This window comes from Gallus gallus, chromosome 7 (assembly GCF_016699485.2).
Source record: "Gallus gallus isolate bGalGal1 chromosome 7, bGalGal1.mat.broiler.GRCg7b, whole genome shotgun sequence".
Lineage (NCBI taxonomy): Eukaryota > Metazoa > Chordata > Aves > Galliformes > Phasianidae > Gallus > Gallus gallus.
In genome coordinates, this window is record NC_052538.1 from 2,948,215 (window position 1) to 2,963,468 (window position 15,254).

A 15,254-nucleotide genomic window follows, 5' to 3' on the forward strand; every position below is an offset into this window, starting at 1 on the left:
ACTGCTGAAGCCCCCAGTGTCAAATTTTCCTTCTGTGATTCCTGCGTTCAGATGAGAAGTAAAATCTTTGAGGTTTGAGGGAAATCCATGACTTTCTGCAGTAGTGTGGGGAAGCCACTTTCTTCCTTGAGGAAAAAAAGGAGAATAAAAGAAAGTAACATGCAAGGAATCCCTTGAAGTTCATTTCCTTCATCTGCTAAATGAAAAAACATGAACTCTGATATTCATCTATGCTGCTGCCAAATCCTTGGCAGAAGTGCAAGCTGTAAAATCTTGGTGCTAGCCACAGAGCCGAGGTGATTAGCCTTCCTAATTGACCAGGCCATACTTGTGTGTGCTGTGGTCCATGCATACTGATGGTAGTCCTGGCTCCTAGCCGTGGCAGGGAAGTAGCAAACCAGGGTCACAGGCTTTGCAGGGTGACAGGAACGTCTCGTGCAGTTGTGAAGTTGAGTCATTCTGTTCTTACACGGGACAGAAGACAGAAATGCTGCAGGCCTGGCAGTACCACAAGGAGAAACTCGTATCTAATTTTGATGACCAGACAGCCCTCGTACCACACTGGATGGTGTGTGGTTATAGCACTGTGTATCAAATATGTCTTTCACCTGGGGCATGTGATATCATGTTTATGATGTCTGTCCTTAAGACAATTCGGCATTTAGTCTAAATGTTTATACAGGTAGACTGTCTGTGACTGCAAACAAGCAGGAATTCTGTCACCTAGCCATGTGCAAAGCACAGACCAGGCCCTCAGAAGCTCAATATTTGAAGAAATAAGAGTGAAAATAAACCCGTGTTTCTAATTTCACGTGTGATAACATGAGGCAGGAAGATGTTGTATTAAAAGGAATTTGGTGACAAAGCCCAGGAACCTGATCCAGATGTCCCGAACCTCAGTGCCACAGCTTAAACTCTGGGCTCTTGCTTTCTTTTCAACAGCTGATTAATATCCAGAGAGTAAAGAAAGTCAAGAAAGGTGAAATTGTCTCGGTAAGCTTGAGACTGTCTTTTTAGACCACCTATGCTATGCAGTACGCCAAGAACAGTGAACTGCTGCAATTCAGTATAGCAGATAGTTTAATTAAAGCAGAGGACTATGAGGTTTTGTTGTGATTTGCAATACAATCAATTGCAAGAGCAAAATCATTCCTACTCTACCATTCTCTGTGTCTCTTCTGTGCCAGGTATCCATTAGCATTCATTGCTGCCAAAATTGCCTTGGGGATCCCCTTACCAGAGATCAAGAATGTAGTGACAGGAAAAACCTCAGCCTACTTTGAGCCCAGCCTGGATTATGTTGTTACCAAAATACCCCGCTGGGATCTGGACCGTTTTCAGGGCACCTCCAACCGGATTGGAAGCTCCATGAAGAGCGTGGGAGAGGTGAGTATGAGAGCCTGTCCTTCCCTTCCATTCTAACTCTTGGGAAAAATGATGATCAGAACTCCTCAGAGTATCTATCTTTCTCAAGCCAGTGGCTTCTGAAGACGTTAATTCAGCTCAAGTTATTCTTGATTAATTATTATTATTCTTGATTCAAGTTATTCTCTATTAACTGAAATGAGTTTGAGCTTTGCGATCTTAGCTATCGCAGTAAGGATTCATAAATAGTTTGACTTTTAATGGAAGAGACCACTTTGAATCAACTGAGATTGAATGTACTCTTAACATTCATGGCGACTTCTGGAGTTATTTTTTGTTTGGAGTTCTGTTGAGATTGTTAATTAAGAGTATCACATCAAGGATTGTGGTTTGTTGAGGTTTTCAGTGATACAAATGAACAACAGCCTTCAGTTGTTCCTGTACTTATTTGTCCTCCCTGTTAAAACCATATGCCAAATCTCACCTACTTCTGCTCTTGAAATTGTAGCACAACATGTAATACTGCTCTGAAGTTTTGTTTATCTTAGTGATTAAGTCTCTTATATCTGGAACATGACAGCAGGGTTCTTAAATGCTGATTTTAAGATAATAACAAAAAATGCTGACAATAGCAGCATTTTCACACCAAATTTTAGGAAGCGGGAACTGGATAAATTATTCTCTTAATTAGTTAATTACATATCAGGTACCAAAGCAAAATAATTAATATTATATTTTTTCAGCTGCCTTTTTCTGCTAATGCTTTTCAAGTACCTATTTGATTTAATTATTTTGATATGAGACTTTCCTAACATCAATTCTACCTTGCTCAGACAATGAGCTTTCATCACAATTAGAGGGATTAATTAGAACTTCATTTTTCATTTGCAATTTTGGCTTTTAATGTCAATGAGGTCAATGAGTTGATGCTGACTGATATTAACCCTCTGTGCTTATGAGTTTTTGGACTGTTCTTTGGAATTGGAGTTCCAAATACGGTTGCGTTGTGCACCCTCAGCTGTATGGCAATCACTTGCTGACCGTATGTATTTGCAGGAGGAAGTGCTGAGTCTTTCCAGTGGTTATATGCAACAAAAGCAGAACCACAGGAATGCCCTGTCCTTCTCATCTTTCTCAAAACAGAATGCTGGGTAAAGTGAGGGGAGGATAGAAAGAGTCAGAGCTCCAACCGTGCTGGTCTACTACTTCTGAGGGTGAACCGAAACAAGGATGGAGAAGCTGAAGAAATGCAGCTTGCTGCTGATGGATGTACTCAGCAAAAAAAGATGAATCTCCAAGAGGAGAGGGTGTCTTTGAAGCAAAGGGCTTCTGGCAACTTTGTGTCTGTTAGTGTGGCACAGCCATCCCCTTAGGCCTGAACCTAAAAGCAGATGGCAGCACCTACTGCATTTTTATTAATTGGACAGCCTGACCTGGTCTGTTTTTTTCCAGAGCTCTGTTGTGCTGGGCAACAGCCTGGAGCTGTAAGAAAGGAGAAAACAATGTTATGTTTTAATTTGACATTTTTTAGCACTGTGTCTGTGAAGATATTTGCACAGCTAGGATTTTGCCATACCGGCCATCCAGAAATTTGAGAAAGGGCTCTGTTGTACCTCGCAGATTTTTGCAGAGAAAGCCTTATTTTCTTACTGGAACTGATGACAAGACTTAAGCAGGGAAACCCCAGCACTGCTGTGCCAAGCAGGAATAATCCTTTAAGAGAGCCCTCACAGGAGAGTGTCACTTTTAAATGTAATTTACAGGAAGAGGAGCAGATTTCTTCCTCACCTTAAAATTCCCACTGCGAGCTTCTCTCTCTAACAGGTTGTTAAACAGAAATGTCTTTCTGTATTACTACACCCATGCTGCTGCATAATGCTTTCTACAATGCTTCCAAGCAGTTTACAAAGAGAGCAGCAACGTTCTGTATTTTACAGATAGGGAGACGAAAGCAGAACAGTCACTTGTCTGAAACTCTCTGTTAGTAATTACTGGCAGTTGGGCCTAGAAGTGGGACTCCCACTGGTTTTAAAGCCAGTATGGCTATCTTAAGGAGTGGGTTTGAAGGCTGCCATCTTTCTGTATGTTTATCGTTACAGTTTAAACTTGCACCCATCTGTTATTTGGAGGACAGCTGGGTAGCAGCTCCACATAACTAATGTGGAAGTGCTCTCCATTACAGGTCATGGCTATTGGCCGCACTTTTGAAGAGAGCTTCCAAAAGGCCCTGAGAATGTGCCACCCCTCTATAGATGGCTTCACTTCACATCTGCCCATGAACAAAGCCTGGCCAGCCATCGCAGATCTCCAGAAGGAACTCTCTGAACCATCCAGCACTCGAATATATGCAATGGCCAAGGTAACAAAAGACTGAAAGCCCTTGACCTATGTCCCTTGAATTATGGCTACCAAAGTGGCTGAACTGAGGAGACAGAAGTCAAGTGTTTTTCACCCCCTTGTTTCCCTTTGCCAAGCACACTCGGTTCGTTTGTGTAGCATCTTTGCTGCTGAAGTACTATTTGTGGCAATGTCAGTGTAAATCTGAATCGCTTCTTTTGCTTGCTCCTGTAATAGAATTGTTTGCTAAATATTAGCTAATATTCAGCCTTTATTTATGCTGGTGTAATTGACTGTTAAAGCTGGTCCGTTTGGCAGATTACCATTGGTTTTATGGGAAGGGAAGAAGCTAAGAATGAAGATCCTCTTGTGAACTGAAACAAGGGATGATAGAGTGGTAAGCTGCAGTCTGAGAGCGCTGTCGTTTTGCAGTTGTTGCATGGGTAAGGGCTTGAAACTTGAAAAGCAGTTAAGCAAGTATGCTAACTTTAGCAACCAGGAATCCCCTGTTCTTTGAAACAAGCTCAACTTCCCCTAGCATTCTATAACTTGTTTCCTGTCACACTTGGCAAGTTGCAACTCCTTTTGAGGTCTGTGGGTAAGTGTGAGAGTTACTGCAAGGGAGCTAGGGTACCAAATTATTTCTGCCTTCAGTTCCATAGTGTTTGCCTGCGTATATCTCATGGTTAGTTACTTAACAAATAGATGCAATTTCATATATTGGCTTTTTTGCAGCTAACTTGTCCATCTGTCCATGTTCTCTATGAAGAGAATCAAAATTGCAGAATGGTTTGGGTTGAAAGGAACCTTAAAGCCTATCGGGTTCCAATCTCTGCCCCCAGCAGGGGCACCTCCCAACAGCTCAGTCTGCCCAGGGTCCCATCCAACCTTGCCTTGAGCACCTCCAGGGATGAGGCATTCACTGCTTCTTTGGGCAACCTGTGCCAGGGCCTCAGCATGCTCTGAATGAAGAGAAGGGGGCAGTTATCTTCTATAGATCATGCTTAAGGCTGGCCTTTTGTTATTGTTTATTAAGTCTGCAAACCTGTTTTTTTTAACTATTATTATTTTTATTTTATTTAAATTGCAAACTTTCTGGCAGTGAAAGCTCACTTACTGTGTTTTGTATTGCTGACTTTGCTTGGTGGAGTCTTTTAAGCCTCTTCCGCCTGTGTAGATAGCTCATCAGTCCCTCCGAGTAAGGGGAGCTGGGGTTGTGCTGTATTTGTAAAGAGGCTTTCACATAACTGTTCTTATTATAAATGACCTTAATGAAAAGCACAAGATGTTCTGAGCATGTCCAGATGTTGACTCTTGCTTTTCAAGCTGGGGAAATACGTGTCTTCGTAAGTGTAGAACATCCTTCTACAGCTGTGCTTGGTCTCTATTACAGCTTTCTCTTGGAACTGAGGACCAATCTTTTCTCATCTCTGTGAGTGGCTTAGGGGGCTTTTATAAAGGTTAATCTCAGTCCCATGCTAACACAGGGGATTTAGGGAGGTAAAGGTGAGTATGGGCCACAGTTAACACTCTGGGTCCTCCCAGTTGGTGGCATTTTCACTAGGAACCATCAAAAAAAGCACAGGATAAAAATCTTAATCCTTCTGTATGAAGAGCTGCCTCTGTCTCACACTGTGCGCTTGTTCTTCCCCGTTAATAACTGAGGCAAGCAATATCAGTGAGAGGTAAAACCTCCAGCAGCTGGGGCTGTGGGTCTGGAAATCCCTTTCCACCTTGCTGACATTTAAAAGCCAAGAGTTAGTCCCCATTAGCTGTCAGCTTTGTTTGAAACAGGATGGAGCTTCATTGTGTGGCTTTTCCTCCCTGAAAGCCCCACTCCTCATCTCTGGAAGGCTCCTCAAGTTTTTTCTCTCTCCTTCGTCTGTTTGGGTGATTTAAACAGTAACTGCTGAGGTGAAAAGGAATGGAGTTCAGTTGCCAATCAAAGCAATTGCTGTTGTAATGGGAATCCTTGTTGCAAAGTTCTTGTTGTTGTTTTTTTTTTAAAGGGGCATTAGGAAAGAGGCTGAAATGGATGAGGGTTGGTCTTTGGGCAGAGTGTGGCAAAGGTATCACTGCACCTGATGAACAGGAAGGGCTGTTCAGGCTATATTGGCTCTTGTAGACTCTCTTAGGGATCGTATACCAGTGCATTTATGCTGTGGACTCAGTCTGTACCATTTCACACTGGGATCCCAGTCTCCCCATTGTCCACACTGCAGACATGTCAGCTTGCCCTTGTGCTCCTGTCCACAGCCAGCTACATACTTCCTTGGGGAGCAGGGGTGAGATGGAAAGAACGAGCACGCTGTCCCTAGAGACAGCACAGGTGGCTGAGCCAGCCCTTGGTGCTGGCCTGGAGACAGGATGCTCATGGAGGTGAGCAGGGCTCTAAAGTCAAGCAGTCCTGCTGAAAGGCTCTGTTTTTGTTTTTTTTAATAGCTCCCTCTGTACTCTACCATGTAGGTATGAACAGAGCAAAGCATTCTGAGTGCTGTCCACGACTACAGGGATTTTCTGCTTGGAAACTTGATTTACCCCTGTGGCATAGTAGTTTGGGAGTAAAAGCTGTCTGCAAGTGTAGTCTTGTCTCCCTCTCCAGATTTTATTCCACAGGGATGAAGGTAGTTTATTTTCTCTTTCTATCCTCTGACAAGGGAGAAGTAGGCATTTGTTTTCTCCAGTTTCCCATTAAAGACTTTAAATGGTGTCCTAAGTAGATTAAGTGTATGTAGTCTTGTTAACTTTGAGCTTATGGGGCTCAGTGACCTTGCCCTGATGACTTGAAGAAAAAATGTCATTGTGCAGTGTGCTAAGCTCATCCCCAGATGAATGCTAGAGGTTCCTTCAGTGGCATTGCTCTGGCTTTGTTCCAGGGATGTTGCCCTGCAAGAAAACAATTAAGCTTGGTAACAAATTAATGAGTTTGATTACTTCAGCTCAGCAAAGATAGCATGCTGGTATTATCATTATAGTTGATTATAGTTGTTTTATCAGGAGAGCTGTAACTGCACGCCGCCGGTGAGACCCAGGAAGTATCAGCAATGGAAGATGCAACTATCATACTGGGGGGCTCTCTTCAAGATCTTTTTTAATATTGCAGTGTCCTGTCAAACAATCTTTTCTCCAGTGACTCTGTGGGGAGCCTTTTAGCACCATGGCATGAATAGTTAGATAAAAATCAACAAACGAACAAACAAAAAAACTCCACAAAAACAAAACCATAAAAACCATGGCCCAGAAAGGCAGTCATGCTGTGGCTGCAAATTGTCACCCAGGGCTGGGCTCTCCTTTACTTCAGAGGTATGTATTCCAAGGCCATATGTTTTGATTCAAGTGTTATTTTTAACAGACAAATTGAAACTTACTCTCCAAAGCAGTGAGTTTCTCCACGGATGAGAATTTGGACCTTCTTGTTTAGCATTAGCAGCTACAAATTCACAGTGGGACAGAGATTGAAGTGATTTGATGGCGAGGAGTACAGATGAGGAGCTGCAGAGTGGATGTTCCGGGCCATAGGTGGTTAAGGCACGTGTACTTGGTAGCCACCAGGCTATTGGTTGAAGTTTGGCTGCTGGCTTTGTAAAAGCAAATTCTCTCTCTTGTTCAGGCAGAAGCCAGTTCTTACTGCCCAAGTGGGTGTGGAAATGACTGGTCCCTCCCTACATTCTGCTCGGGCTCACTTTGGGCTGCTGTGGCAGAGCTTTGATTTGCTTGCCTTTTCTGCTACTGGTGTCTTTGTGTTATGTAGTTGCTGCTACTCTTTGCTCTGTTTACAGACCATATATTCAAACATCTGATTGGTGCTTTCCTCTTTATGGCAGGCCTTGGAAAATGGAGTCCCTGTGGATGTCATTCACAAGCTCACAGCCATTGACAAATGGTTCCTGTGTAAGATGCGCAGCATTGTGAACATGGAGAAGATCCTGAAGGAAGTGAAACAGTAAGACAAACCAACAGACTTGTCCTTGGGCACATTGGTGTGGCTGGGGATCTATCTGCTGGAAAAACTGTGGTACCTGATGCCGAGAGGTTCATTTTGGTACTCAGTATAGGTGATGCTGCCTTAAACCCCAGTTCACTGTCTCACTCAGATGGAATAGATGTCTGAGAACACTCTTTTGGGATGAAGAACTTCATTAAGTATTCAGGCTTTCTTGCTGCCTGTAGGCATCTTGAAAATGCTACTTTATTTTGGAAAATCCATATTGTGTCATTGAAGCTAGGACTGGAAATGTGGAGATGGCCTGCAGTAATAATGGTAGGCTGCACTCACATACCTAGGATAGGTTTGCCTTCAGATGTGAGAGTTGTCCTGACTTACTGCACCCGAGAATCAAGATGCAGTGCATTTTATTTTTCCTGGCAAATCGATTTTGAAGCTTTTCTGCCTTTCTGTGGTCGTGTGGTATGTGTTGCTTTTGTACTGCACTTTCAAACACCTATAATTCCAGACATATTTAAATATAAATCTTCTTTCCTTAAGAAAAATGACCATATGAAACTAAGTAGGAAAGATAGCAGTAAATTAAAGTGCCTGGTTGTATTTCAGTTCCAGCCTCTTGCTGACTTGAGCTTTCCTTTCATGGTTTACGAGGTTGGGAGCACCTCCTTGCTGAGTTATTGGCTACATGTTGGCCAGCTTTTCCACTTTCAATGTTTGCTGTCCTAACCATGTTTCACCACATGATGGCACTGGGAGTGCACCGAAGCCAGTAGATCGCTGAGTTCACCTGCTAGGATTTTGTTTCTTTGACCAGCTGTGCAGTTTTAATTGAGCAGCTATTGGTCTCCTTTGCCCCCCGGAACAAGCTGAATCTAGAGCTAAACAAAAATAAATGTGGAGGGAGATGTCGAAGAGAAGTAGTAGCTTGATTACTTACAGAAATCTATTGTTTGGCTGCACAAACATTTGCCCTCTAACATCTGTGTCATGTTGTATTTGTCTTGAGCGCCTTAAAATATATACGCACAGCTCCCAGGGAAGAAGATGAAAAAAAGCCCAGAATCAGATTGGTTTTCCTGCTGTTGGAGTGCCATGCTCTGGAACACGCACTTAGGATCCCAGAGGTCAATCAAAGCCTCAGCTGCTATAAATCCACCATCCCTCCATGGATGCTAATGTCTCTGTACCGTCCTTTATCGCTAAGGCTGCTTTCCCTTTCCCTGCTATGGCTGGATGGCAATAATACTACCGGTAGCTAGTACCATCCTGCACTGATTTCATCCACCTGGTCACTTAGCAAGTGACTACAGCAGGCCTGCTAGAGCACCCCCTTTGGCAGTATCAAGCCTTGCATTTGTATCACCAACCAGTGTTGCATCTGTTGTAAGGAAATTTGTGCAACACAGCTTGGATTGCTGATGTGATGATGTTAATTAAGTTCGTTTCATTTATTGATCAATGTTGATTTTTCACTCTGCTGTTCTTACTTCAACACTCTCAAGAAAACCAGCTTACCTTATAAGCAGCATTGAAAGGAGGAGTTGGACTGTCCAGCTGCATTATGTTCTAGGCAAGGAACAGGGAAAAAGCACTCGTGACCTGAGCTAAGGGGCTAGTCCAGTGAGCCACATCAGGAAACACATCTTTGCAATAGCCAAGGGAAAGCTAATTCAGTGATGCAAATGAGACTTGGCATGCATGTGCTCTTCCTGCAACCAGCTGTTTCCAGTCCCTGGCATGCCTGGCATTGGGTTTTACCTGTGCTGTGGGATTATTCCCAGTTGAAAAGAATGGGCTGTGACACAATCATAGCTTGAAATCTTTGTTACTGAAATGTAGTTGCTGCAAGCAAAAGTGTTTGCCCTGTTCCCAGGCACTGTTGCTGGTTACAAGCTCTCTTTTTTGTTCCGTTGTACCCATCTCTTCTTTCATTTTTCTTTTTTCTTTTCTTTTCTTTTCTTTTTTTTTTTTTTTTAATGTCTTCTGAGTGGTTTTGGCATAATTTGCAGTGAAGTGTTGGATCTGCCAGGAATCTTGATTCAGAGCTGTTGTAGAAACTGGTAACAAGGACATGGTCACTGCCCAGATGAAATTCAGAGCTTGAACTAGTGGATATGTCAGGCAGGTGGGAAGGGGGATAAGAGGCAGGACAACTGTGTGAGCAGTTCATCAAGCAGTTCACATCACCTTGCCAGGGCTGTATGGGGTGGTTCAAAGGGAGAACATGGTCTCACTGATCAATGCAGAGGTGTTTCCATGTGCGAAGTATTATGCAAGGAAACATTATGGGGGAGACAAACCTTTCTACCTTATCAACATTTGTCTTACTGGTATATTAGCAAGGCCAATCAGTTGCAGAGACAGCTGAGAATGGGAAAGGCACCCATGATCTCGTGTACATTTGTCCCAGCAAACTTCTTTCCTGAAGGGTTGGACCTGGTGCCTGTGAGCCTGTGTGGTCATGCTGCAACAGTATTTCAATTCAGTTCTGCCTCTGGGTCCTCTAAGATGGAGAAAGGGTTGTTTCAGGTGATGTGATTTGGCTGCAGGAGAGCTAATGACCTGAGTTGAATTGGGAAAAGAAAGCCATTTTGAGGGTACCTGCAAGAATATCCAGTAAAATCACACACATCAAATATATGCTCTTGCTGTTTCTCCTGTGACCTGCGTGTTTCTCATTTAAAGTTTGAACTTCCAATGTTGCTTTTTTTTATCTGTTACCTTCATATCTTCAGTAAGGTAACCTTAACTACAGCCTTCCCCACTGCTCATACACATATAGGTATGTAAATGGCAAGAGAAAGCACCATCTCATGCTTGTTGGTCAGTGAACAACAGTAGATAGAGCAGTAGCAGTGCAACAGGTTGCACTGTTGTCAGAATTGAGTTCCTGGGATTTGGCCTTGCCTGTCCCATGAGAGAAAATGGAAGGGCAGGGCCCTGGAGCGACCCTGCTGGCTGTTTGTCATACTGACAGCTTGTGAAAGAGGAGGAAATTTGAGCAGCTCACATCTAGCTGACCTAGATAAGGCTGGGTAATAGATGCAGTCCAGAATAAGTCAGATTTGCAGTGGAGTCAAATGCCGTATTCATCCCTAAGAGCACAGCTGAAGCGCGAACTTGGAAGTAACAACTGGAGCATGTTTGTCTCAGGAGTGCTTTGATGGCCTGAGTAAAGGCAGGTAAAGCCTCTTTGGGGATCAGTATCTGCCCATTGACTATCTGCAGTGAGGATTTTTTTTTGCATGTGGCTATTATTGTTTTTATTTGTTCATAACTTTGTGCTCCCTGAGAACTGTGGCTGTGCACAAGAAGTGCATGGAGGAGAGCATACCCTTGCACCGTGGAATAAAAGCACTTGCTGGCCTCTGGTTTGCTTGAAAGGGATGGGGGCAATCCTGAGTGCTGTGGTTCCTTCTGAAGGAAACAGGCTGATAGATGGGAAAGCAGAGTGAAGTGTGAGGGTGGAGACCCTTGTAAGCCCAGTGTCTGTAGCCAGGTGCTCTGCTCGGTGGCCCGTGGTAGAAGATGTTTGCTGAGAATTCTTTTTAGAAGCTTGTGCCCTTGGCTCTGGGAAAGGTGTGCTCTGTGAGCAGCTTGCTGGAAGCATGAGTTGAGTTCAAAACATCACCATGGTGGAGTAGCCACGGGTTTTGGAATTAAAGCTTGACTCCAGCGGGTGACCTGGGAAACAAGGTAGGAGGAAAGATCAGACATCGATAACATCTGTTCTTCCACAGTGCGAGTTGCACACCCGCTCTTCTCAATAACAATTTTTCTGCTGGCTTGTGTGTTTTGGGACAGGTCAGAGAGCACAGGTGAGAACTTGTGTGGGTATAATGTGGAGATGGCCCGGTGACTGTAAAGGAGGTAGGTCTGATTTATACTGTTTGAGGAGCTGTCACTGTCATATTTGTTGCACACGATTTTAACTAACTGGGAAGATTACTTTTGTCTTCTGAGTGAACTGGAGGGCAGAGTAGGCTCAGGAACAAATTAGGAGCTCAGTGCATGAGGAGAATACGGTATAAGCAGTTATTCAGTGCAGTTGTTTGTGCTCTGTGAAGATCCAGTGTAAGATACTTTATATGTATCTTATAAGAGCCAGAGGTAATAATTTTGCTGCTGTGTTTGCCTTTAAAGCACCTCTGCATTTGTGAAGACTCAGTATGCATTTTCTTCTTCGACACGCATGATAGCCAGGCATTGCCCTTTAAAAGCCATTGGGGAACCTCTTCTAGTGATGTACACACTAGCTCTGGGGAATCTGCATCACAGCATACCAGGAAAGCCCTCAAAGCTCTCTTTTCAGCTGTAGTGGAAAACAGGCTTTGAGGAAGCATCTATGACCCATTCCTTGGCTGTTTGAGCTGCTGCTTCAGCACATCACTCAGCTGTAGATGTGAGTCATTCAGGTCTTGGGGCACAATGTGAGGCTTGTGTTACTTAAATAAAGATCTCCACAATGAGATTGATTAGCCCAGGGATCAGAACAGCATAGATGCAGGACTCTGAAGCAGTGGTTGTTCAGTGAGCGAGGCTTGTTGGTTTGCAGTTCCTGCATCCCTGAGCTCTTCTTTGAGCTTTTTGTTGGTCATCTCAGGGGTTTCCTAGGAGGGAAAGGAAGGTTACAGTCTGTCTCCTCAAGAAGAGAAGCAGAGAGAGAATTTGTACACTGATCTCATTATTTTAATTGTAGCACATTCAAAATGTTGTAAAACATCAGGAGCAAGCAAGGATGCCACTGGGAGCCTTGTAGTGGACAGCGAAAGGTAGGAAAGAAGGAAAAATATTTGGATATAACGCAGCCTGACATCAAGGAGGCTTTTGAAACCTTCCATGTCTGTGACGCTCCTGTAAAAGGAAGAGATCTCTCAGGACATCAGGATTCTGGCTCCAGTGCTTTCTGCTTTTGGTCCTCTTTGCTTGCAAGAGCCAAACTGTTAACCAGGCTGCAGAATTAGGAGGAGCTACATTTGAGACTGACAGACTGAGGTGGAGTGTGCTCATTTTTGCAGATCCTTCCTGCATGCCCAGGCCACATAAAGCAGGCCAAGAAAACAAGCACTTTGCATATGGAGCTGGAGCTTTCCACTGACATGTTTATTTAGCAATACTCCTAAAGCAGTGGATCAGGTGAAAGCAGTCAAGTGGAAGAGAGGGCCGTGCTGGAGCAAGCTGCCTGTCCTGGTAATTGCAACACTGCCAGCATTCTTCCAGTCAGTTAATAGATTTCCCCAGGTCCTCTGTGCCAGGTGAAAATTTCCTCATTACGGGGAATTTATTCTGTTTTCTCTTATCGTTTATTACTGAAGAAGCAAGTGTATGGAGTTCAAAAGATGACAGGGTAGAATTTTAAGCAAAAAGCAATAACAAATCAACACTGGAACCTGAAAAGGAAGCACAAGCGAAGTTTGTATTGTTTGTAAGCTGCAAAATGTGCAGGGGACTTAGCTTTGCAAGGAGTGAATGGCCGCTGAATGGTTATGACAGTGTAGAGGAAGTCTGCTTTTGAAGCTCTCCAACTTCTGACTGTCGTTTTGTGAAGGTGAATGTTAGGAAAAGGAGCCATTTAATGGCCACTAAATCTCCCCTTATTTCAGAATGGATTATAAACTAGCAAGGAAGTTCAATCTTCGGAACACTCGTGGTCTGTATCTGAAGAATAAGTGATGCCCCAGGGGAAGGTGGAGGTGATTATGTTGGACTGGTTGATGAGTTTGGCAATAGTCAGAACTGAGTGTTTTGATGGTTGGTTTTTTTTTTTTCCCCTCATTTTAGTGTTGGGTTTCTGATGAGCTCTTCAAAGGGTCATTTGCACTCAAGTATATTCAAAGGAATGAGCATGAGACTGCCCTTGCTTCCTTCGGTGTCTCCAGCAAGTCTAGTGGGCTGTCTGGGAGCAAAGGCTGTGGGAACAGAATTAGATCAATGCTCCATTTAAAAAATCACCCCCCCTTAACCTCTGTGTGTCTCAGACTATCTACAATATAAACATCCCACTGCCTACTGTTTGCATGTTTCTTAATATTCTTCAGGTGAAGGTTGGCATATAAATCTGAAAAGTCGTCGTTATTAGTAAATGGAAATCTCAGGGCAGGTTCTGGTTTCAAGACCTTGGAAAACAGCGCTGTTGAGTGTTTGATTTGTGCTGATTTTCTTTAGCTATCCAATGGCAAAATTCTTACAACCACAGGACAGGATTGCCAGCTCTCATCTCTCCTGCCTCGTGATGATCCAGGTGTCTTTCCTCCATATTAAGCTCCACGGCATGAGAAATGAGGAAACCCTTCCTGTCCAGATACTTCTTGTGTGGAGGTTCCCAGCACATCTACTGTATTAACCACATTGAAAGCCATACCTCTCATCTTTGTCGTGCACTGGGAGAAGCAGAGGAAAAACTCTTTGATTTCCCTTTTAGGCACTCAGCTTTACTCTTGTGTACTGATTATCTCCTTTGCAAAACTAGTTACCTATCTGCTTGGATGTCTTTAGCCAGACTAGGATGTCCTAGTAATGACCTAACTTGATTTAAGCTTCTAAGCCTAAGACAAAGGGAATCACATTGCAAAATTACGGCTGCTTCTTTTCTGTCCACCCTGCTGGCGAGGGTGACGATAATGATATTGTTATAATGAGAGCCGAAAAAAAAGTGAATTGAAATAAGCTGCAAATGAAGGCAATTTTCTTTTTCTGTCAGTAATCAGATGACAGCCAGCAATGTGTGCTTCTGAGACAGTGAAAGCGAGGGAGCAAACGTGCACGGAACAGGCTCATTTTCTTGGGGTCATCAGGTCTGCTCGCTTTTACCTTGGGAATGCCAAACCTAGGAGAAGAATCTGATGTGGCTGCATCCTTCCTAATAGCTGGTGATGGCTAGCATCTGTTTTGCCAGGGAGCTGGCAAATTTTGCTTGCTGTGTTTCCTCTTGTAAAACACTCATCCATGCCTTCGGTTCTGACACGCTTCATGCGAAAAGTTCTGCCTCTGAGCTGAAATCGGAAGGTAGAAATGGCTCTACAGAGGCAACGGCGTTTTTGCAGTGGAGGAGGAGTTAGTGCATGGAAGCTGTAGGTTTTAATCGAGCTGCTGAGTTGCTGGATCTTAAGTGGATCTTATTCTGAGAAGCCTTTCCGAAACCCAGGAAGCTCAACCTCAGTTAGGCAGGACCATTTCCTTAGGTTTAGCAAAAACAGGGTCTGTTGGAGTAAGGAGAGCAATGGGATGGAGCTGTGGAGAAGACGAGGGTACAGATGATCCTCCTGTCGGGAGTCATCCATGCACAGAGCAGGTTGATTGTTACCCTGTGGTTGCCAGGCTGGGACCTGGTGCTGAGGATAGCAGTCACAGGGATTGCTTCCTTTCTGCGAGTACTCACTGACCTGGCTGACACTCTTGTAGGTGTATGGAGTACCCTGTTCTCACACTGCAGAGGAAGGAGAGGTGTGATACTGGGGAAGTCATAGAGCAAAGCCCACCTACCCAGGAGTTTGAACCCCCAAGTTTCTTGTCTGTGATGCTGCTCTCAAAATTAGCTGGTTTGACACTTCTGTGACTCACCTGTTCTGCTGCTAGCCTGACTTCGCTGAGGGCAGTGGAGCTGCTC

General features: G+C 43.9%; 1 protein-coding gene across 12 annotated transcripts in view; it reads left to right on the plus strand.

The window, feature by feature from the left end:
• The window catches only part of CPS1 (carbamoyl-phosphate synthase 1), a 177,872-nt gene that overhangs the window by 110,722 nt on the left and 51,896 nt on the right, over positions 1–15,254 (plus strand). For all 12 annotated transcript variants that reach the window (XR_005861268.2, XR_005861269.2, XM_040703530.2 and 9 more), the window contains 3 exons: positions 1,188–1,386; positions 3,548–3,724; positions 7,527–7,645. Coding sequence is in view for 10 of the 12 variants with exons in the window: in XM_040703530.2 (XP_040559464.1) it covers positions 1,188–1,386; positions 3,548–3,724; positions 7,527–7,645 (495 nt within the window). In the remaining 2 variants the exon portion in view is untranslated. The remainder of the gene's footprint in view (positions 1–1,187; positions 1,387–3,547; positions 3,725–7,526; positions 7,646–15,254) is intronic.